The sequence below is a fragment of the Paramisgurnus dabryanus genome, chromosome 8, assembly GCF_030506205.2.
Source record: "Paramisgurnus dabryanus chromosome 8, PD_genome_1.1, whole genome shotgun sequence".
Lineage (NCBI taxonomy): Eukaryota > Metazoa > Chordata > Actinopteri > Cypriniformes > Cobitidae > Paramisgurnus > Paramisgurnus dabryanus.
Genome location: NC_133344.1, coordinates 13,021,571 through 13,046,081, shown reverse-complemented (window position 1 = coordinate 13,046,081; position 24,511 = coordinate 13,021,571). Strand labels below are relative to the sequence as shown.

The following is a 24,511-nucleotide window of genomic DNA, read 5'->3' as shown; positions in this document are numbered from 1 at the left end:
CAATCGCTCATTCACCGTCATTTCAAAATGGTATGACTTTTGAACTTTTATAATCTAAACTTTTATAAGTTAAAATAAAATGAATATGTTCCACAGAAGCAGAACACTTATTTCTTTAAATTTTAATAAAGGGTTTGCTGTCAGCCATCATAGTGAGACAAAGAGGCAGGGTGTCTGTGTGTGTGTGTCACATCTCATTGTGTAAGTGGACTTTAAAGAGGTCTTTCTGCAGGAAACTTGACAGAAAGTGCCATCTGTATATGACAGTTTAACACCACCTACACCGACTTTAGCTGCCCTGTTACCTCAGGACAGAAACACGGCTCATTTCCAGTCTTGTGTTTGTGAAACAGCTGACATACCGTACATAGTTGACAGGTTTGTTCAGGCCAACAGCATTTGAATTAACTTGCAAAAAAACATATGCTTTTGACACTTAGCTTTTTAGCTTTTCATTGACATTGGCGCTTTGGCACAGCTGTTTGCGCGTTTGTTCGTGACATGTTTAGCTTTGGTTCATATGGATGATACAGGTTTGCGCCCTAATCCCTAGCTTTATCATCCTCATTTTAAAACACTCCACTGTTTCTATCTTATATAAGTGTAAAATAGTGCATTTTATATGTTAATTTCAACCCATTCTCATCAAATGTGTATAAATAGCACGCAGTATGAAAATTCCAATTTTGCATGCATTTGATATGCCAATCTTTCCTGTTCACTTAATGGCGCCTTTTTTCGTACCGTTTTATGTATTGTTTTTTTTTAAACCGTTGTTATTTGGGTACGGGGTTAGATTTGGGATTTGCTTTAGGATGTAATTTAATACGTCGGTTTCTCCATGTTTTTGTCTATTTTTTAACTATGGTCGCTTGGAGTTGGGATTAGAATAGAAATGTCATTTTATGTAACAAAAAGTTGTTCTAACCTCAAACCCAAGCGACAATGGTAAAAAATGAGAAACCAATACTGCCCTACAAAGGCTTAGTGCAGTAACTACCCAAACACTAAAACCGAGAAAAAAGCCCTTAAAGTTTTTTACACCAGCCAGTCAAAATTGGACCAGGAGACTTTGTCACAAGACACAACAGATCTCACAAAGCCCATTTCAACCCTTAACTCAATTTTGACCCAATGCGTAGTTACTGCGCTTTGGCTTTGTAGGGCAGAATACATAAAATGGCACGGAAAGATGCATCATATTAAAGGCGGGGTGCATGATTTCTGAAAGCCAATGTTGACATTTGAAATCACCTTAACAAACACACACAACACAGGCAACGATGTTGGTTAGTAGACACGCCCCTTACTGCTGATTGGCTACATGTATGTTTTGGTACGCGGCCCCATTCCCTTTTTGAAAGCGTTTCTCAAAAATCATGCACCTTAAGGGAATTAACCCCAGACCGAGGGGCAACATTCCAATCTCTCTGATGAAGCCAATACGGAAGTGATTTAAACTGCAATTCATCAACTTCCCATAGATCTCCATGTTAAAATGGCCAACTTTACAGTAGAAAATAATATGTTTACAGCCTAGTACCAATTTTTTTTGTCTGTATAGCTAATTTTGCCCTTCATGACAACTGAGAGGGGGTGAATTTTTTTGTAACTCAGCTGTTTAAGTGATATTAAGCTTTAAAGTTCTGCATAATTAAGGGCGTGGCCACTTGAGTGACGGTTGAACGGCCACTGCTGTCACTAGAGTCGAGCTAGGCGTGCGTGGTTTCAGCAACCAGTCACCTCAGCTTCACCCACGTCCCGCCTTTTTACCTATTTTCGGAGATCCGCGAGTGGTGCGCAGTGATACGCTGCCGAGATGGCGACGGCAGGCACCGCCTACTTTAAGCATCAAAAATGATCTTCAGAAACCTATGGGTGACGTCACAGATAATACGTCCATCTTTTTTTACAGACTATGCCCCAAACCCATACAACAATGGTAAAAAAAGAAACCAATACATAAAACGAGACGGAAAGATGTATCGTATTAAGTGTACAGGAAGCCCTGGAGTATCCTATGCATGCAAAATTGGAATTTGGCATATGTATTGCACGACTTTTCACACTGCGTGCTATTTATACGCATTTCATGAGAATGGGCTGGTTAATTTGCTTTAATCAAAGCTTATGCACAACAACTATTTTCATGCAAGGTGGCCTGACGTTCTCCCCTTGAGACGAACAAATGAGAAGAGAGCATCATTTTCCATTTCTCAACATAGATTTGTTTGTATTTAAACATGGACTTGTACAGGAAGCCGTGTAAGAAATAGAGTCAGCCAGGCTCAGGACAGTGTGGTGTCCCCGGGGTTGTTGTTAGTTTAAGTATCTTGCCCAAAGACACACCAGTGGTAAGTATTGCAGAACTATGACCGCACTCATTAGCTGAAATCAGTGTTACCCTATGATATGCAACCTTCCTATATCTCTCGTTAATCCAACACGCAATTACTTAAACTGCAATTCATTGACTGGCCACTAGAGACACTCCACCCCCCCATGTTAAAGATCCTGTTCTTTCTGTGTTTTTGAAGCTTTGATTGTGTTTACAGTGCGCAATATAACATGTGTTAATGTTTCATGTGTAAAATAAACGCTGTATTTTTCAGACAATTTACTTACCGCTTTTTCACTGTCCTCAAAACGGGCTGAAGTCTTTCTTGTTCCTTCCTATGAAGTCCCTCCTTCAGAAATGCGTAACGAGTTCTGATTGGGTAGTTTGTTTAGTGTGTTGTGATTCGATAGCAGCTTAGCTTGCTGTTAGCTTAGCTGGTGACTGACGTATTCCTGTGGGCGGAGTTTAGTCAAAAACGGTTCTACTGACGTCATTAAAGCAAAAAGTAGAGGACTGCTACAAAACGTGGTGTTGGTATAAATGGCTATATTTATGACAACTTTGAGGAGACTGGGGTCTCTGCAGAACATAGAGGCGTTTCCCAATTTTGGGGAGTTTTCAAACGAAAATATGTGTTTTTTGACCTCTTTGTCTGATTGGCTCAAATTGGGTGGGCGATTTCCCAAATGCATTTTTGAGAAGAAGGTTTCTGTGGAACAAAAAGAGACATTTCCCATTTTCGGGCGTATTCAAACTGAAACGGGTGTTAAAAATAATGATGTATGCCTTTTCAGGGCTTCCATACTTTTTTGATTGGATGGTTAAAAACGCCTAATTCTAGTTTGAAAACACCTCAAAATTGGGAAACGCCCCTTTTTAGAGACCTACACTTCACTTTGAGTGGGGTGAATTTTCTTGTGACTCACCCATTTGAATTATATTATGCCTTAAAGTTCTGCATTAACTGAGGGCGTGGCCACTTGAGTGACAGGTGAATTTCCGCAACAAGGCAGCTCTGCCAACTATTGGCTCTTCGCAAACCTATGGGTGATGTCAGGGACACTATGTAGATATTTTTTACAGTCTATGATGTTTAGCCCAGTGCCTTGGTAAGGTAAACAAATGTCTATATATTTAAACCATGTGTTGTTCATTGTGTCCTTGTATGAGATGGTTATCTCCTGTAGGGATGTTTCTTTTAATGTGAATGCTTTTGGATACAGCTGTCTGCTAAATGACTGTTGACATCGCCTCTTTTGATTTTCTAATTCACAGTGAATGGACACAACCATCTGAAAGACTTCATGCTGGTGGTCTCTATCGTCATTGGAATGGGAGGTTGCTGGTTTGCATATATCCAGAATCGCCACTCTAAAGACCACATGAAGAAGATGATGAAAGACCTGGAGAGCCTCCAAAGGGCGGAGCAAAGCCTTCATGACCTCCAGCAGAAGTGAGAGCCTCTTCTTTTTTGAGAAAATTTCCTTTGTGATTGCCAGCATGCGTGGAGAGAATGAAATGTAAATTGCCAAACAGTGTTTGAAATGTTTATAGTTTAAAAAATGCGATTTCATTAGCACTAAGTGTTTTGTATTTTCCAAAGAAATTGATGTTTTGAGGTTAGACGAGAGCCAGAAGTGTTTCTGATCTGTTGTGTGATATATAGTTACATACTCTAGTCAACAAAGCAGCCACTAAAAACCAACAGTAGATCAATGCACAATTTTGGCGCTGACAGTGAAACTCACTTTTTCAAAGCAATGTTTAGCAGCTTAACATACTGCCTTATAATTATAAAATGATGTAACCTGGACCGCCAGTACTCTGGTTTATCATAGATGTGACTTTTGCACTTTCACTGATGTATGTTTTAAGGAGAGGTCCTCACATAAAGCGAGGATGACATCGTGCATGATGTCACGGCTGTCAGAATAGAGTTCTTATGAACTTTGCCATCAGGCAGATAGATACGGGCAAACAGTGTTCAACTTGCATCCTGTCTGGGAAAACAGGATATGAAGCCTGCGTGAGAAAAATTGCAAGTATGGACATCTGTTTGAGAGAGTGAATGAGATATCAAGAAAATTGAGGAAGAGAAAACCAAATGTTTCAACACTGTCCCTCTGCTTCCTTCTCATACATAGATGACATGGGACATCAGAAGTCCTTTCCCATGTCATTTAAAACTAGGCCTGTCAAACGATTAATCACGATTAATCGTTTACAAAATAAAAGTTTGTGTGTATGTGTGTGTATATATAAAAACACACACATGAATGTATATACATTTAAGAACAATTACATGTGAATATATATATTTATTTATATATTAGAGCCCGACCGAAAAAGGATTTTGAAGGCCGATACCGGTACAAATGTTTGTTGGTTTTAAAATCCGATATTCCGATATATCGGCAACAAAACCTTAAAAGATTTGCCTAACATTAGATATTTGTAGTTTTTTATGAGTTTTAACTAAAATAATATGATAATGCATTTTAAAAAGAATCTTTTTCTTTTATTGTCACAACATAACAGAGGAACATCAAAATGTATTAAAGTTCCGATAAATAAAATGTATAAAAATACAAACTTAAGATATGAAACATAAAAGCCTTGGAATAAAAACAACAAACAACCAAATCAAAGTTACCAGTTTTAAAAGACTTGGTTCATGAATATAACTTTGAATAGGACTGGAGACAAATTCTTTTAAGTTCTGATAAATAACAACAACAGCAAAATATAAATTGCTGATCACTTGACTCAGGCAGTGGCTAGACGCCTAAATCTGGGCCCCACCAGCAGCTACTGGTTCAGAGCGTTCTGTCAAAAACACCAACAGTGAGGAAATCTAATGAAGGCTGTTTCGTCCGTTTTTTTTTTTTAAATATTCATTTATCGGCCATTATGAATGCCGATACCGATAGTTTGGAAAATGCCTAATATCGGCCTGCCGATAAATCGGTCGGGCTCTATTATATATTTTATATTATATATGTGTGTGTGTATTTATATATACATAATAATAATTACACACAGTACACACACATATATTATGCAAATGTGAAAAAGTTTTATTTTGTATGCGATTAATCGTTTGACAGCTCTATCGATACAGTTTAACTAAAAGCTCTTACAGCTTGCATAAATGTGATAATTTGCAATTCGAAATGATAATGCGTATGCAAATATTAATGTGAGTCATGTTATGTCAGAGACACCCAACGTAGACAATGTTCTTTGATATAGACATAACATCTTTGTAATTGTTACATGCATGCCAAATAGCCTTCGAAATTCTGGAACAATGCGGAAAACTTTTAGATCCCTCTTAATACCCACCGTCTTCCTCTAGCTTCCTGTCGGAGCCCTTACATAGACACGCAGTCTGTCACCTTTGAAAGACACAGGAGTTTGTGTGTGCATGTGGAGGGGCTCCATTTAGCTCTATAACATGTGAATGAAGTGAGAAAGTGTGTGTAGAGGACGACCCAGTGGAAACTATGCAGGGTGCATGTGTGTATGTTACAGTGGAGTACATCCAGTATTTTGTGTTTTGACACAACCAGCGGGTCACATCTCTAGTGATTGGTGGGTTAGGTCTGTGGTCTTCGGGTCGGCCCTGAGGGATGCAATTGACCACGGATATTTTTAATCGTAGATGCTTGAACTAGCGAGGATAGATATACAAAAGTGCCTCGGTCTGTTACGTGATGCATGGTAGTGGGGCCTCCTTTCCTATATTTACTTTTGTTTTGATCTAATAGGAAATAATTGTCAGCGTGTCCTTTAAAAAAAACTTTGCTGGCTGTTTTTATGTAGGCATTAAAGACGTATTGTGAAGGCTTATCAAGGCCATTGCAGTTGAGTCAGGCTTCCCATCAGTTTCCTGTGTAGGTGTGCTTGTGCATTTCACACCAGACAAACCTCTCAATTGCTGCCAAATTATCACACAAGCGATTCCTCTCTGTTCTCTCTGAAGCAGAAATAAGGCATAATGTAGCCTTACTGAAAGGAAAGTCTGAATCGCATTTAATGTTTTGAACTATTTAATGGAAAGGAAATAATAAGAGACGATCGGCTTTGGAAACCTGGGTGGTTGCCAGAGTGCTATGGTGATCCGACCAGCTTTAAGCACGGCGCTATGTGGTTATCAGGATGCTTAGTGAAATGTTTGCATGTGGTTGTTGAAATGGTTTGGGTATGTGCTTACCAACCCACATCAAAGGAGTCTATCCTCGAGTATTCTGATATTCTGGTCACTAGATATGGCTTTGGAAATGGCAGTATAAACACCAAAGTTTGTATTTATACTAATAACAAAGACATTTTAAAGGGGTCAAAGCGTGAAAATCGAATGTTTTCCATGTTTTAGTGCTATAATTGGGTCCCCAGTGCTTCTATCAACCTAGAAAATGTAAAAAAGAACAACCCAGTAACTTTGTTTTGGTAAACCATTCCCTGCAGTCCAATCGATCGATCGGAGGTGGATGCGATATTAGTAAACCAACCAACATCAGTTGACACGATGTTTGAAATGACTTATCGCGAGACCAAAAACTACATTTTAGTCACATATCATCAGTTAATGGAAAGCGATCATTTTGCAATAGTTTTTTATCGACATTTAAAGGGGACAGAGAATGAAAAAACATTTTTACCTTGTCTTTGTTGAACAATGGTAGTCTACCCACATTCACAAACATACAAAAAGTGCTAGACATGCTAAACATCTCAACCTCATAGAAATTCCTCTTTTAGAAATGTCAGCCAGAAAACGGCCCAATCTGAAAAACTGATGCTTATGGCATCACAGGCATCTAACTGCCCCTCCACTTTAAAATAATTGGCTACATTTTTTGAGTGGCAGCAAAGTAAGCCAATCAGTAATGAGATTGCAAGTTAAGCCAGTAGGGGGAGCCAAATAGGTGCAAAACCACTTGTTTAAAATCCCACACCCTAATAGAGCTATCTGGGAGAGGTTTTAAGGAAGCTTCTAAGACATTACAGACCCAAACAAAAAATTTTTTGTCTACATGTCACATCACAGAACAAGGATAAATACCCTGTTCAATCATTCTATGTCACCTTTAAAAATATCGCTAAAATTGGTGCAAATCTGTAATGGAAACGCCGCTATTGTCAATGGTTGATGTGGACACTGTTGTAGTTAAAGACAGTTTCAGCAGAAACAACATAAACAAGCAGCGTTCGTGCTCAACACGTAACTTCCGGTACACTCTGCTAAGAATAAATAACAACAGTACTTTAAACGTGGTTTATTAATATAACAAGCAAAATAAACAACACGTAGATTACCTAGGAAATTTATTTTCAATTAGGTATTTTTTCACGAGTTCAGTTTAGCAACTTGTCGGACAATTAAAAAAAACAGAAACCGGAAGAAAAGTTCGGACCGTCCGATGATACGGTCTAAAGTTCGCAAATATTGTTCTTGGTGTGAACAGGCCTTAACTCTATAAGATAGTTTGAATCCATTACTACAGAGTTTAATAGTTTCAGCTAAATGCACTTTTTAGCTAATTTATAGGAATGCACGATATATCGTCCGACATATCGTTATCGGCCGATAACTGCTTATTTTTAATATTATCGGTTATCGGTCTGATAGCAAAATTAGGCCGATAAATGAAAGCCGATAAATGATGGATTATTTCAGTTTGTTGAACCACTTCACTCGCTCATTGCTGGCCATGTGGAGTTTTGATTGGTGCTTTCTGTAGCATAGCACGAAGATGACACGTGTTGCGGGCTCAAGAAGAGTATGCTAGTCTAGCGCAAAGACAAGATGTCCGCAGTCTGGGAGTTTTTCATTGTGAAATTAATATGAATATTTATCGGCCTATATATATCGGTTATCTGCCCCCAAATATAAAGAGTTATCGGTTATCGTTATCGACCAAAATGTCCATATCGGTGCATCCCTACTAATTTATTCAAATTGTTTGGTACAATTTTCTACTTTAATCATTACAATAATGTTTTAGCGGTAGCCTATACATAAGTTCAAAAATTAACAAACCCCATCACTTTAGGAACCCTAGAAACATGTTATGAATTTCTTATTTCTCACCTCTTGCATCCCTGTTAATATGACAAACAGTGTGGGATGAGTAACACATCAAAAAGTACTTGAATGATTTTTCAACCAATGCACCAAATGATTTGCATTTTCTGAACAATCATTTGGTTTTTCATCAGGTTCGCTCAGTCTGTATGAGTCAACTCACATGACTCACATTTGTGTCGTAGTCTGATGTGTTTACCTTTCATGAAGGATTAAATACTCATGAAAGTGAAGGTTTTTCATGAGTATGCATGGCAAGGTTATCCAGCGAAGCATAGAGCATGTTTAAGTGGTTGAAAGAAACAGGTTTAATTAATTATTGCGTGCTTGGTTTAGTCCATTGTTGAACAAGACAAAAGAGAGTGTCTTTTGAATAGGAGGATAGTAAACAGGGACATTTGCTCTTTGCAAACATGGTGGATCTGTACTTTGTTGGAACTAGGTCAATGTTGGACTAAACAAATAGAAATGGATAGCACAAATTTATTGTAATAGCGCTTGAATGTTAAAGATTCAGCACCAAGAATATGGTGTTGTGGTACCAATTAAGTTTGTGGTTATTACAATATGATCTCCTTCAAAAAAGTGTTATTGATATTAACTCAATGCTCTCGCCACGTATTATACGTTAATCAAATACTTTTGTTCAGATCCACTTAATCCCATCCTCAGGCTATTCAGAAATACCGGTTTGTTGGTAGAATCCATAAAAAAAGTCTGATAAAAATGCTTATTTACAAGAAAACATCTCAGAAAAAGTTTTTGCATTTAAGATCTTCATTTCATGTTAGGCGTGGTGAAACCGTAAGCAATTTGAAATGAGATGACTTGCCTGTAATGTTTATGTTGCTTGTAGAGATGAGTGCATTTACTGGATTGGTGGATGCCGAATGGCAGAGGTCAGGGCTGTCTCATAGATTTTATGTCTTGCTTTGAAGTAAAGATCGGTTTACACTAGTCCTTCACTTAATGACCACTTCTTCCCTGAATGCACCTGTCTTTCTTTATCTTCAAATTGTTTTGTCTGCTATCTCTATCTATCTATCTGTCTGTCTGTCTGTTTATCTATCTATCTAATAAAAAGCATTCCAGGGTAAGAGCTCAAGAAACTGATTGATAGAATACCATGGGTACGTATGTAGCTTGTTTTGAATTCAATGGGCCCATAATTCCTCTGCAAGGTTAGGCGTATATCATGTGGTTTCTAGACGTTCATATTTTCTGAGCCAGTCCAGTGACCTCTGAACTTTGTCATATGATACTGTATGCCTTGAGTATAATTCGCACACGGACAAAGCCTCTTCCCTTAAAGGAAGGTTGATCTTGGGTTTAATATAGACATGACTGAGCGAATCAAAAGCTCTGCGTCTTTCCTCTCACTGCCGCCAGGAAAAATCCTTTATCCCATTGTAACTTAATGAGCCTTGGGTTGCCACGATGTCATTTACCCTCCCTGCTCATTATGACGTCAGTGCCTTGTAGCTCCGCCCCTCTCATAGGATCCACCCATGTTTGCAGTTTGAGTATGCTGTGGACGTAGTTTCCGTGTTGCTGTCCTTATCTGACCATGACCTTGAATATAGATAGATAAATAGAGAGATAGAGAGAAAGAGAGATAAATAGATAGAGAAATAGATTGATAGAGAAAAGATAGATGGATAAATAGAGAGAAAGAGAGATAGAGAGAAATATGGATGGATGGATGGATGGATGGATAGATTGAGAAATAGATGGATAGATTGAGAAATGGATGGATAGATAGATATATGGATAGATAGATAGAGAGAGAGATAGATGGATTGATAGATAGATAGAGATATACATAGAGACATAGATAGATAGAGAGATATATGGAAAGATAGATAGAGAAATATATGGATAGATAGAGAAATTGATGAATAGAGAGAGAGAGAGATGGATAGATGGAGATATAGATATAGAGAGAAATAGATGGATGGATAGATAGATAGAGAAATAAATGGATAGATAGATAGAGAAATAGATGGATAGATAGATAGAGAAATAGATGGATAGATAAATAGATAGAAAAATAGAGAAATAGATGGATAGATAGAGAAATAGATGGATAGATAGAGAAATAGATGGATAGATAGAGAAATAGATGGAAAGATAGATAGACGTAGATGGATAGATAGACGCATGGACGGATGGACAGATAGATAGATGGATAGATAGATAGAGAAATAGATGGATAGATAGAGAAATAGATGGATAGATAGATAGAAAAATAGATTGATAGATAGATAGAGAAATAGATGGATAGATAGATAGATAGATAGAGAAATAGATGGATAGATAGATAGAGAGATAGATGGATTAAGAGATAGAGAGATGGATGAATAGATAGAGAGATAGATGGATAGATAAATAGATGGAAAGATAGGGATGGATGGATAGAGAGATAGGGATGGAGAGAGAGAGAAAGAAAGAGGGACATGCATTGGTGCACAGAGAGATAGATAGAGGGATGCAAAGAGAGATAGATAGAGAGATGCACAGAGAGATAGATAGAGAGATGCACAGAGAGATAGATAGAGAGATGCGCAGAAAGATAGATAGAGAGATGCGCAGAGAGATAGATGGGATTGAGAGATGCACAGAGCGATAGATAGATTGAGAGATGCACAGATGGATGGATGGATGGATGGATAGATAGACGGATAGACGGATAGATAGATTTTGATCCTGGGTTTGTTGTTTTTCTGATTTATTTCTAATTTCTCTACTTTCTGCCCTACAGGCTGCAGATCGCACAGGAGGAGCATCGCTCAGTGGAGGTGGAGAAGGTGAACCTTGAGCAGAAGCTCAGAGATGAGATCAATGCTGCCAAACAGGAGGCCCAGAGACTGAAGGAGCTCCGGGAGGGAACAGGAAACGAGTTGAGTCGACAGAAATATGCTGAAGAGGAACTTGAGCAGGTAATTCATTTCAAAGACCCACAGGATAAGAGATCCCAAATTGTAGATCTCATAGCTACCAAGATGAATACAATGTCAGGCACGACTTCTTAAAGACAGATGGCTCACCAGTGACCTACATAAAATTCTGAGACTGAAATAAAAATGAATGTTTACAAGCAATACATCTTTTGAAAACTCAGGGACTCGGGAATTGATATTTGAACGATTTTGTACACAAGCAAAGCTCCAGCAATAATGTTTGGAGTAAATATTAAAACTCTCGCTTAAGTTTCTGTCTCTATTTAATGTAATACTTTGTGCAAATATTTGCCATAAAATGTATTTCTTTATGGTTTTCTCTTTAGGAAACATGTGTTACAGACAAAAATGTAAGTGGCTAGTGTTGTTGTAGGGGTGGTTTCCCGGACAGGGCTTAAAAGGATACTCCAGCCAAATATCAAAATTATGATTTACTCACTAATTTCGGAGATACCCAAGTTGAGACGAACACATTTGGATTTCAAAGTTAGAAGTTGTTCCCTGATCCCTGTTTTCTTCCATTATAAGCTTGGAAAAGCAAGGAAGTTTACTTAAATAACTCCAAATGCATTCGTCTGAATAATGATGGACATTTATCTCGGATTGCTGGTATTTTGGTATTTGGCTGGAGTATCGAGTAAGTCTAGTCCCAGACAAAAATGCATATTTGAGGTGTCTTAACTCTAAACAGCTTGCACTGATGTATCTTAAAAGCGTGACATGTTTTGTCAAGAATGCTGACCCATACTCAAAAAGTGACCTCTGCATTTAACCCATCCCAGTGAGTAGTGAACTAGTAGTGTGTTTCTAAGTGCCTGGGGTGTATTGGGGGACAGGTCCTTCGCTCAATGGCGCCTCAGACGCAACCTGCCGGACGTGAGACTCGAACCGGATTACGAGCCAGAATCTCAAAACATTAGGCTATCACTCACTGCCCTATATATATAAAATATATCAGTGCTATTTTTATCTCAAGTTAAGATGTTTTTGTACGGTATGTCTTAAAATAAACTAAGGCCTACTCCTGGCTTAATCTCAAACCACTTTGTAATGTTGAGGTTTTGGTCGCATACCTCGACCTAGTTCGTTCTTTGATGTGCAGTGACATGTCTTCTATTATTGCGGTTTTCGTTTTGCCAGTATGAATTTCAGCACCTCTGAAATGTTTCCTCTTTTTTGCTCAGCACATAAACCACAACTAACTGTGCAAACCAATCTGGGTTTAGGGTAACAGAGTCCTACCAAACAATAACCGCATTAAATTTCAGTGGTACTGCTATTCCTCATTGCCATGATGCTTGGTTTTTATGAATGGTTGCCAGATCATTGCTGATCCAAGTTTAATACTTGGCATAAGTTTGAAACTAATTTAATTTCCTAACTGTTATCGTAACCACACGTTGCAATCTGTATGCGTCTTATCTTGGTTTTATTGGGTGTGCTTTCTTTAAAATATTTTTGTTTGTTATCGAACAGGAAGTGGGTGGATAGACTCGCAGGATTCCCTATAGAGTCACAGGAAGTCATTTTCTGGGGAAGAAAACTGAGCAGCCATGCAATTTGAGATTTATATGACTGATAGAAGTTTTTACAAAATGCAGGTTCGAAATTAATACCGTCCCTCCCCCAGTTTTCTCCTAGGTGAAAATACCACACATGTGAGGATCCAGAGCACTTTTACATTGAGTTTGAAAGCACAGGTTAATGTTTCAGATGGCAGTATCCTTATAATGATCGGTCTTTGTTGATGTTAATTTAATGAGTTGTTTCCAAACCAGATCAGAGAATTATAACAGGTCTCCCGTGTCATGGATAGCGAAGCGGTTCATCATCTGACAGTATTCGGTTTCAGTTTATTGGTGTGAAATGAAGTGGCATTTTCCAGCACTGGACATAAATAGACCTGAATTGGATTTGTTTTTTACATGGCCGCCCCACGTCGGCCTATTAAATCCTTATCACTGAGTGGGTTATCTGGGTCAGGGGACAGTACAGACTCCCTGTGGGTTTAAAGCTCGTTAGCTTTGTCCGTAAATGGGGTTTGTCGGCTCTCCAGATTCCCCAAGGCCCTCTTTTACCCTCGTTGCACCTTATCGGGTCCAGGTCTGTTTATTTACCGTTGTAATGGAAGATTAGATTAACTGTGTTTATTGTAGCTAGGTGGAAGTGGGCCGTTGAGTTTATTTGTGGCTCGATCATTTGCATATTTTCGCAACCAAATGTTTTAATTGATCTTGTTTTTCTCATAAAAATAAGGTAATTGGCGTATGTAAATCAGGACTAAATGCAGGGGGTTTGAAGGTTAAGTACTGCAATGTTTTATTTATTTTAGTTTGCGTCAATTTACTGTGGTTTTCTAGTTTTTTTATATTTTTTTAGATCTTGTAGTGTTTGTGTGTGGGCAGTAAACTACTACAAGGTCCTGTTTTGTATGTTTTTGTGTAATTATTGCAGACCCTTGGAAGATCACAGTACTGAACATGGTTGAAAGTCAATAGAGCTTCATTTGAATTTCAATTATACTCAGTTCAAAGCTTCACACTGTCACTGTTGCCCCATCAGTGGCTTTTTGAATCTTTTAAATTATCCATCTTATCTTAAATGCATAATCTGATCTAAGCCGTTTCTTAAACTGACAAAAATACTATTGTTACAAATTACTTATCTCATGTGATGACCCATTATTCAAAAAACAGCAAAAACTGTATCTTCTTCCACTGCTTTCCTTTTTACAGGTAACTGTTGAAACTCTGTATAGAGTGCAGCAGGGATGACATATTTTTGTAGGCAAAACCCTAAAGCGATTTAGCATTTAGCACTTCTGATTCCATCGTCCCGAAGTCAATGGGTTTTTGGGGGTTTTGGTTATACTCCTTAACTTATCAATTAAAGAGCACCTATTTCATGGCTAAAAAACAACGTTATTTTATGTATTTGGTATAGTACAGTGTGTTTGCATGGTTTATGGTTAAAAAAACATTATTTTTCACATACCGTACATTTTTGTAGCTCCAGATTTCACTCTCTTCCTAAAACACATGTATATGAAAGCTCAGTGTCCCTGATTGGCCAGCTAATCTGTACGTTGTGATTGGTCTGAATACCTCTGACGTCAGCCGGAAATGTGACGCTCCTTACCATGTTTGAAAGATTCGGTTGCTAACAGGAGTTAACTTACAGGCTGTAAGTCCAAGCGGGAGGAATTATGAAAATGTCGGTCTTGTCTACATCACCAATCCCAGGAAGTAAACGGTTGCCTACAATCCGTGTGTTTGTTGTATTCCAAGAAAAAAGATTTGCTTTGAAAACGATAACTCGCATCATCGTTTACTTTGGGATTTGTACCTTTTTCATATCATTAACATGCACTAATACACACTTACACACCAAAGGATATGTTAAAACCTGAATAGGACAATAAGTGCTCTTTAAGAGAAAATACTTCCCTGCCAATGACGAGTTTTTCCGAGTCAATCCGTATTTCCGCTATTATCCACCATGTTGCGCTTTTACCCAACTTATTAAACCTGAAAGTATTCCCTTAAAGCAAACTGTTTAAACTCTGTGTATGATTTGAGGATCGCTCTGAATCTGATCGCTGTCAAAAGTCCTTCACAAAAATTTTATAATCTCAGCTTTTTGCTCCAAAAAAAAAAAGTGATAAAAAGAAAACAAATGCTCTGATCTTTTTTATTTGATATATTGTATGTTTATTTATTATAAGAAGGCATTCAAATTTGGTAAAAATGATAAAAAATGCTGGCGCTGGCTGGCAACTTTTTTAAAAACGCTGGCAGGAAAAACGTTAAATAAGATCTTCGGTTAATATAAGCCCAAGATATTTTAACGTTCTATTCTACAACATATTACACACCAATAAAACCACCATTGCTGATTTTTAAAGTGTCTTTGAAAGGGAGGTTGCTAACAAGTTCCTACATGGGACTACTGACTTTGTCTGGGACTTTAAATGTCATCCCGGATGAAAATCTCAAAAACAATGCATTATGGGCACAATTCCCAACAAAGATTTATCCACAGAATAGTTGCAAGTTTTCAAATGTGTTAAATAAAGCTTGAAAGAGCTGTCGAAAGCCTGGTGGGGATGGCGTTGTAGTTGTGCATGTAGCCTAAAGTTAGCTTTTTATTTCTAGTAAATGCATTTAAACTCTTCATCTGTGAAGATTATCTTGTCAAAAAAAGCTTATTGTTATGTCTATATAAAAATGAATGGGCTTTTTGGTGAGGAAACCAGTGTCCCCCCAACTTCCGTGTTGGCCTACAAAACTCTCATTCCTGCGGCACTCTGTTATAGTACTTCTGTGTTACTGCCTCAGGATGAATCGCTTCATTGTTTTCCTTACATTTGTAGTCACTTTGGATCAAAGCATCTGATAAATGGAAATGAGCCTGTGAGTTTTCATGCTGTCTCTGGCGCCCCCTGCAGGTGCGTATGGCTCTGAAGAAAGCAGAGAAGGAGCTGGAGTCTCGCAGCTGCTGGTCTCCTCCTGAAGCCCTGCAGAAATGGCTGCAGCTCACTCATGAGGTGGAGGTGCAGTACTACAACATCAAGAAACAAAACGCTGAGAGACAGCTGCAGATCGCCAAAGAGGGGGTGAGCAACGAAACCAGCTAACTTTAGATTTCCGTGTACTGTGTGACTTCATCTAAATTAGGGTTAGGACACATGATTTACAACTATTGAACTTACAGCTATTAAAAAAATAAAGATTTTCCAGCATCATATAAGATGATTGAGTGCAATTAATATAATAGAGTAATAATGATGATTTACATATATGCCTTTGTCAGATGCTTTTATCTACAATGCATTACAAGATAAACGGTATGTGTGTGTTGCATGGGATCGAACACATGACCTTTTGAGTTGCAAACGCAATGCAACATTGAGCAATAAATAAGTTACTTTTTCCGATTTGCAGTGATTCGATTTTTAACAAATCTGTTTAGAAGTTGAGCGGTGTGGTACGGACAGAGATCACGATACAGTGGCAAACGTTACAGGTTGCAGCTTTGACAAAAATCTACTGTTAACCTAAAGGGAATTAAATGTTGTTTCCTTTTCAATCAATAACTGTTTTAAGTCTTCTATATTGTGTTAAAGTCACTGGTTATTTTATCTATATACAATGTGGGATGTGTTGAGGTATTTTTTTTATTAAAAATAACCTGTTATAATACATTCATATAATATTTCAGTAATTGAATAATTCAATTATTCCAACGTAAGGGGGAACGTTAAACTAACCTAAAAATAACGTTAGGGAAATGTTAAACTAACCTAAAAATAACGTTAGGGAAATGTTAAACTAACCTAAAAATAACGTTCTATTTTTCTTAAAGAAAACATTCCTAGCTAACCAAAAACTAACGTTCTAGAAACGTTAGGGGAACGTTTAGGAACCAAAAATTGTTAGCTGGGGATGGGCAGGAAGGATTTATCAATATTCTTCATTAAACGATGTATTTTTTATTCGGGCTACTTATATTCATTTTGGGCTACCAAAAATTAAAAAGTGACTCACCAAAGGGCTACCAGGGATTTTGAAATTTTGCGAGCCCTGACCATGTGTTGGAGCACCGCCCACCTGAACTTGGGCTCCGAATTATTAGACTACTGTTATCTCGGATATCAATGTAAGGCATTTAATAACATTTTTATTTTACGATTTTTTTTAGGCAGAGAAGATCAAGAAGAAAAGAAGCACTTTGTTCGGGACGTTTCAAGTGGCACACAGCTCTTCACTGGATGATGTCGATCACAAAATACTTGCAGCTAAGTGAGTTTGCACCGAGCATGAAAACAACCACTGAAACAAAAAAGCATCGCTTTTGATAAATTATTGCAATGAAGAAATGCTTTCTTGATAGGTTTGTATGAATTAAAAAGTTTGGGAGATATAAAATATTTGCAGGGTTCCCATGGGTCCTTGAAATCCTTGAAAGTTTGTGAATCTGGGGAAATAATTCAAGGCCCTGGGAAGTTTTTAAAAATATAAATACATGGATACAGGTCATTGAAAGTGCTTGAATCTATTTTATGCAATAAGTTTGCTGGAAACAAAATCCATATTATTCCCTGTGTAGTGTAGGATAATATCATAAAAATTCAAGACTTTTTAAGCACACGTGCTAAACTGTTCGCTTTAAATGCTTATATCTTCTGTATGAGAATGTTGATTCATACCAAAATGCTTTTTTTGCATAGTTGTGTTTGGCACATGAAAACGTCTCGGGTTACGTATGTAACTGTTGTTCCCTGAGAAGGGAACGAGACGCTGCGTCTCCCTTGCCATACTTCCTGCATCCCTGTAACGCCGTCTTTGGCAATATTTCAGATAGTGATATACTTCCTGGCTCCCGTGTCACCCTGTCTTTGTTGTTAATCCTCACCATTGGTTGAATTTGATATACACATTCAGACGCACTTACCCGTGGAAGCGTCCCCAAAGTGTCATCGGAGTGACGCAGCGCGTGTTCCCTTGAAAGGGAACTGTAACAATGTATCTAAAAAGGTAAAACGATGCAACCTTGCTCTCACTTAAAATGTGTCCCAACATTTAGTCCTTGAATTTGAGGGTATTGGACCTGGAAAGTCCTTGAAAGGTCCTTGAATTTGAAGTTAACTAAGGTGTGTGAACCCTGTATTTGGGTGGTGTGTAAAGGCGGGGTGCATACATTTTGAAAAACTTTTAGGAAAAGGGAGTCAGGCCGAGTACCAAAAACACACTTGTAGCCAATCAGCAGTAAGGGGCGTCTCTACTAACCGACATCATTGCCTGGGTTGTGTATGTGTGGGGCCGGTCTATCAAAAGAAGGTCCATTGGGGTAGGAGTGTGTTTGTTTAGGTGATTTCAATATTAACATTGGCTTTTGGAGATCATGCACCCCGCCTTTAAAGATTTAGTTGGTAACTGAAAGGTTGTATTTTTCAATCCCACAAAAAAAAACTATTGTATTTTCTTCCCCCAGGCAGGCGTTGGGTGAGGTCACTGCGGCACTCCGAGAGAGACTCCATCGCTGGCAGCAGATCGAGATTTTGACGGGTTTCACGGTGGTTAATAACCCAGGTCTACCCTCTCTGGCCTCAGCCCTCAACCTGGACCCCAGCTTCATGGGCGGCCGCGGCACACCCCAGCACTTCATTTCCGACGACATGGATGATATGGATGAGGATATAGTGGCGCCAGCAACCCTACAATGTAAGGACTCGCCGGACAGCGAGGGGCCTAAAGCCCTGCCCCCCAAGGGCCAGCACAGACACATAAAGGGGCTCTTGACCAAATCGTTTTGAAAAAACACCTCGTATTGACTTGTTGTGTGAGAATGCACTGTTGGTTAGTTAACTCACTGGAATGTATTTTATTTTATTTTTTTTGCCTACAGGTTTACATCAAGGAGATATTTACAAAGCATTGCTGTCATATGTTTTAGAAACAGCTTTTTAAAATATATGCATAATTGCGCTCTTTGTACAGATCTGATTTGTTGTTACACATTGGGCTAGAAGTGAATGGGGACGGTTTTGTATAGTTGCAGATTGTAATTCTTCATCCGAACTTGTAAAATAATTTGGTTGAAGAAGCCATCACTTTAGTTGTCTTCCTAAGTGTGTTCAAATAAAATTGGTGATGTTTGGGGAATCTGTATCTAAGTTTGATATATATATATTGCTAATATTTTTGATACAAAAATGTCATTTTCATAGTTACAAACAGTGCCGGTCTGTGACTTCTCTTCCAAGAGGCGGGAATTCGAAATGTGTGTTACGAGCATTATGTGTGTGGCTCATTATGTAAAATATGTGTATGGTGCGTCATGTGAACGGATGTGCATTGTGTCAAAATATCTGCCTGATGCACACGTGACAAAAGGGTTAATGATAAAAGAGACGCTCATGTTCACAAAATACTCGCAAGACGCTCACTTAAGACTAAATTTGAGATTAAAGGCAGGGTGCATGATCTCTGAAAGCCAGTGTTGACATTTGAAATCACCTAAACAAACACGCCCCTACCCCAATAGAATCTGGACCTTTTTTTGATAGACCCGCCCCACACATATGCAACCCAGGCAATGTTGTTGTTTAGTAGACACGCCCCTACTGCTGATTGGCTAAAAGTGTGTTTCGGTACTCGGCCAGACTCCCTTTTCCAAAAAAAAATTAAAAATCGTGCACAAGTGAGTATCAAGCAAACGCAAGCGTCTCTTTTATCATACACCCCTCCAAAGTGTCTGCAGCAGAAACGTATTTTGACATGACGCGTGATCCGCATAGGTTTACATGACGCGCCGAACACATTTTTACATGATGGGCTAAATACATGCTCCCTCGGAAACGTAGTCACTGGCCGCCACTCGTTAAAAACCTAAAGAACGACAAACTTTGGTAGACTAGTAATGAATGAGGAACAAACCATTGGTGAAATGGGGTGTTGCTGATGTATGTGCGATTATAAATCTGTTTTATCGTTCTGTGTTAGTACTTAACCTATTAACAGTCGCACTTGCCCTTGCCCCTTACCCCCTCCAGATGCACCCTGGCTAATGGGCCGTCGAGCAAGTGATCTGTCGTCTTTGAATTTGGGCTGCCATTCGTTTTGGAAGTACTCTGGTGGGCTACATTACCATGCCCTCTTTTTATTTCCTTTTGTCTCTTTAAACCACTCTCTGTTAAAGTGTTATGCTGCCCAGGAACCCTACCACAAGGGGGCACTGGGCAGAAAACACCACAACCAGTCAGTCCAAACAGTGTCCTCACCTCTTAATCTTGCGCTTGTCCATGGCTTATGCCAGGGATGGGCAACTTCGGTCCTGGAGGGCCGGTGTCCTGCAGAGTTTAGTTCCAACCATAATTAAACACACCTGAACCAGCCAATTAAAGTCTTACTAGGTATACTTGAAACTTTTAGGCAGGTGTGCTGAGGCAAGTTGGAGCTAAATTCTGCAGGACACCGGCCCTCCAGAACCGAAGTTGCCCATCCCTGGCTTATGCCATGGTCACACTAGACTTTCAGCATGCAACATTTCTTCTAAGTTTAATAAACACTTTTGCATAGGTTATATGTCGTAATTTTGATCTTAGTAACTCTCATAATAGGAAGTACAAGAGGAAGATATGCAATTAAGAGTCAAAGGTTATCCCCAGTTTCCTTAGATGTCCGTTTCTGAGCCTGTACACCCCTGTACCTTTCTCCTTTTTTAGAAGTGTCACCAGAGTTTCCCCACTGTTCCTCCTTCAGCCTGCACCAATCACCCCACAAATGTTTGTTAGTGTCCGCATGCTCTGTATTACCGCTCTGACTGATCGTACTATTTTGTGCTCCCACAGCTCCCAGTATGATGTCACTTCGTCAACGGCACATTGACCCGCAGCTTGTCCTGGGCTCTCAGAGGTTGGTAGACAGTTTCAGGCAAAAAGGGGAGGGTAGCTTGTACTCGTCCAGATCTATGGAGGTGCTGCGGCCGACACGCAGCCAATCGTTCGGGCACTACGACGCTCTGGGACTGCCCCCGCTTTCCTCAGCCGTGTCTCATCCCGCCATCTTCTCCGCCTCCTCATCGCACCCTTCCCACTCCTCCTCTTTCCACATTGCCGCCCCTCATTCATCCCACTATCACTCCACACATTTCCAGCCCATGGATACCATCCCAGACCTCCCAGATGAGACAATCCCTCAACGCCCCAACCTCTCCGGCAGCTATGGGTATTGGTTCATTATGCTGGGCTTGTTGGCATGAGCTTGGGACGGAGTCCAAAACAACACTGATTTACCTCAAACACTTCATGCTTTTCTTGAATTACCACTTGCTGGGTTTGCTTTTTGAGGCAATGATTGACACATTGGCTTTGTAATTTGGCCTATAACATCTGTTTTTGCATCCCTTGCACTGCATTAACCATTTTAATTTGTACGTTTTTGACGTAATTGGTGTTGGCTTTCTGTGCACAGATTTTCATCGCAAAAGGTTTGGGCATATCTGGCATGGTGTTGTTGACAGTATGTTTGTGCTAACGCCTGATTTAAAACCAGCCTGCATGTTTCCAACAAAGAAAAAATGGTTTTGGGTCAAACATTTGGCTTTACCAGGAACTGATAATATAACGCTTGCCCCAAACAAGTCAGTAAGACAAAATCCCAAGATAAAGCAAAACTAGATCACTCCTATCGTTTTCAACAAAGCTGGTTACACTAAACAAGCCTGATATGGCGATGCCACCCCTCAATTTCCTGTCCCATCACTGTTGGCCACTATCGTACTATTCCACATTCACACTAAAACCAACACCTTGGTTATTTATATTGTGTGTTGTCAGGTTATTACATACTCAAAGCTAATCTCACCTTTTCTTTCACAGGGACCTGAACCGCTCTGACTCCGATTCCTCCCTATGTATATCCCAGACCGGCGAGCAACTACGGCTTTCCTACAGTTCTAAATCCTTCCCTGTAAAGCCCACTTCCCTCCTGCACGGCCCCTTCACAAGGTCCGAGGAGGGCTCCACATCCCACTCGCAAACTTCCAACGGAGGCAACCGTGTCCAAGATGAAGGTGCCTCTCCCGACGGACCACCCGATAGTCCCATATTAATGAAGAAGTTGTCCAACAACGAGAAATCTGGCAGCATGAGCGAGATCCATGGCTCGCAGGTGGCGATGTCCATGTCCGAGTCCTCGCGCTCCCTGAGCCCGAACTCCACGGAGCCTGACACGCCATCACCCACTGGACAGACCGGTGGGAAGGTGGGAAGTCGCAACCCCCAAATATCCTCAAAAAAGAGCCCCCTAGAAGAGGACAGCGGCTCTACAGGTGAAGAGACTGATTCAGCTGCCAGTCGCAAGAAACACACCTTCAAGATCTTCAAGAAGCAGAAGAAATAAACTGGACAACTGTTTTGTTTGACTTTCCCCCATTTCTTTGGGTTGTATTGTTACTATGATTGTTTTTGATTTGTCCCCCTCCCATCAGAAGTTAAGGCACAACTACAATTCTTACTATGTTTCTGTGGAAATGTTTTTCAGACGACCTTAAGGAACAATAGCATGATTTATGTGGGTGGGTAGGTCGGTTGGTAAAACACCCTTGGGAACATCAACTTTTTCTGGAAGGGATTGTATTGCGTTATTTATTCATCAGGAGACGGTGCCAGACTTTCCAAGGGTTCTTCCCTCTGATGGACTTTTCTTTCCTTGTGTAATCCGTATCAGTTTGCATGTCTTCGCCTTTGTTTGATTGAACTTTGAATGCTCCTAGATGTTTGCTTGGTTCTTGTTCCCCTTTGCTTAAACACAATAACCTGGTTCTTTTGTTTCTATCAGAACACTCTCTCCTTAGTTTTTTTTAGCATTAAAACAAATCGTCAACTGAACGTATTGCGGTACTCCTCGGTCAGTGTTTGTCATTGGTGAGAACTGTTAAAGGGCTGAACTGTGGGTTCGAACCCCCCTTAAATCTGTTGCACTATTTCTGAATGTTGATTTGCAAAAAGAAAAATTGAGAACATGCTGGAACACACGATAAAACATTTACATTAATCAAGGCAATGAACGTATGTCCGAGGCTTCAGGGATTCCTGGGATGTGACTGAAAGCAAGCAATTCGAAAATTTGTCGATCATTCCAAATCATTAAGAAAATATAAGGTGGTTTGTGAATATGCACATGAATGTTTCAATGTGTTGTTGTTTTTTCGCTATAAACTTTCTTGTATGTTAGGCTCAATGTCAGAATAAGAGTTGCTACGAGACTTGCTACAACTGGAAGTGCCAAAGCCCCCGTCTAAGAAATGTAATACTTCAAGTTTATATTTTAGCATTGCAACATCTGTTCTGAGGCTTGGACCAGGCTTTCGTAAAGGTGCAAGTTGTCTAAATTTCGGTAAAATAATTCTAGACTGACATCATCTTTAAAAAAGCTTGTATTTATTTTGTTCTTGTTGATGACGCTCCATATAAACCAGTCAATCCAACTCGCAATAAGTTTATCTTCGATTTTCAGTGCTCCTTTATTTTATTCGAAAGCAGGCCAGGTGAAAAATTGTCAGATTAACTTAGAAGAACTTAATCTTTAAAGAGCACTAAAAATGATAAGCACACTTCCCAAGTAAAGCAGATAAAACAACCAATCTTGGTAAGGGATGTCACTATGCATTTTATTTGTTTTATACCCACAGGTTTTGAATGCATCCACGAACCCGGAGACAACCAAAGCAGCACTGCACGAAATTCACAGACAGCAGATGACTCCGGCACGGATCTGGATTTTGGGGCGGATCCGTTCGGTTTTGGCCTGGAGTCATCTGCTGTCTGTTTCCTCTGTCATTTCTTTTGTATTAATTGGTAAAAAAACACCAATGTATATCGACCAAACGGTTAATCTGTAAACCGTACAGATGTGTTTGTTTCGTTTGTGCGTCCTTTGCACGAAGCAGCTGTTTAATCGGTGAGTGTCGGTATCAGTCTGGTCCACTGTGTTGATGCATGTTCTCAACAGCAGTTCTCAAAGAGAGACGGCGGACGTTTTGACACCGTCCCCGCTTTAAATAGTCCCCACTCAATTCTCTGTTTGAGCTGTTTATGCCTTTACTGTACAGGGAGAGGTGAGAAGAGAAAAAAAATGATTTTGCATCTGTAATGTTCATAACTGTAGTCTACAAATTTTATGGCACTCCTGCATGAAAGCAATAAAATGTTTTAAAACATGAGTGAACAAGTTTTTTTATGAATATATGGGAGAGGGCTGCATAAAAGCCAAGCATTTTCCACAATTTATTGTATATAGAAAAGTTTATCAGACATTTTGTGACAACAAGCCCAGTATGGCACGTTGCATGCCACCATATATGTGGGGTATGTTGTCACAAGGGACAACCCAGACATATACAGTAAGATTATGGCTATGCTACAGTATATATTTTTTTATAAATGTAGTTCCCGTTATGTAATTGAAGTGATCAGGGTTGAATCGACTGCCAACATTGAATTACAGTGCCCAGATCACATGTGTAAATAAGAACCTACATGGCATGTGCATATAAGAAAGTAGGCTACTGGCAGACAAGCAACTTAAACTGCTGCATCATCATCATTATCCAATAAGA

The 24,511-nt window shown here is 39.4% G+C and overlaps 1 protein-coding gene across 3 annotated transcripts in view; it reads left to right on the top strand.

The window, feature by feature from the left end:
* Positions 1–24,115, top strand: part of stim1a (stromal interaction molecule 1a) — a 49,331-nt gene extending 25,216 nt beyond the window's left edge. Inside the window, exons 7-14 of one of the 3 annotated variants that reach the window (XM_065280545.2) lie at positions 3,614–3,791; positions 11,191–11,368; positions 15,837–16,004; positions 17,090–17,190; positions 18,383–18,612; positions 19,944–20,024; positions 20,742–21,117; positions 21,771–24,115. In XM_065280545.2, the coding sequence (XP_065136617.1) occupies positions 3,614–3,791; positions 11,191–11,368; positions 15,837–16,004; positions 17,090–17,190; positions 18,383–18,612; positions 19,944–20,024; positions 20,742–21,117; positions 21,771–22,293 (1,835 nt within the window). In that variant the 3' untranslated portion in view covers positions 22,294–24,115. The remainder of the gene's footprint in view (positions 1–3,613; positions 3,792–11,190; positions 11,369–15,836; positions 16,005–17,089; positions 17,191–18,382; positions 18,613–19,943; positions 20,025–20,741; positions 21,118–21,770) is intronic. The other 2 variants (XM_065280541.2, XM_065280543.2) reach the window with 2 other exon arrangements.
* The last annotated feature ends 396 nt before the right edge of the window (positions 24,116–24,511 follow it).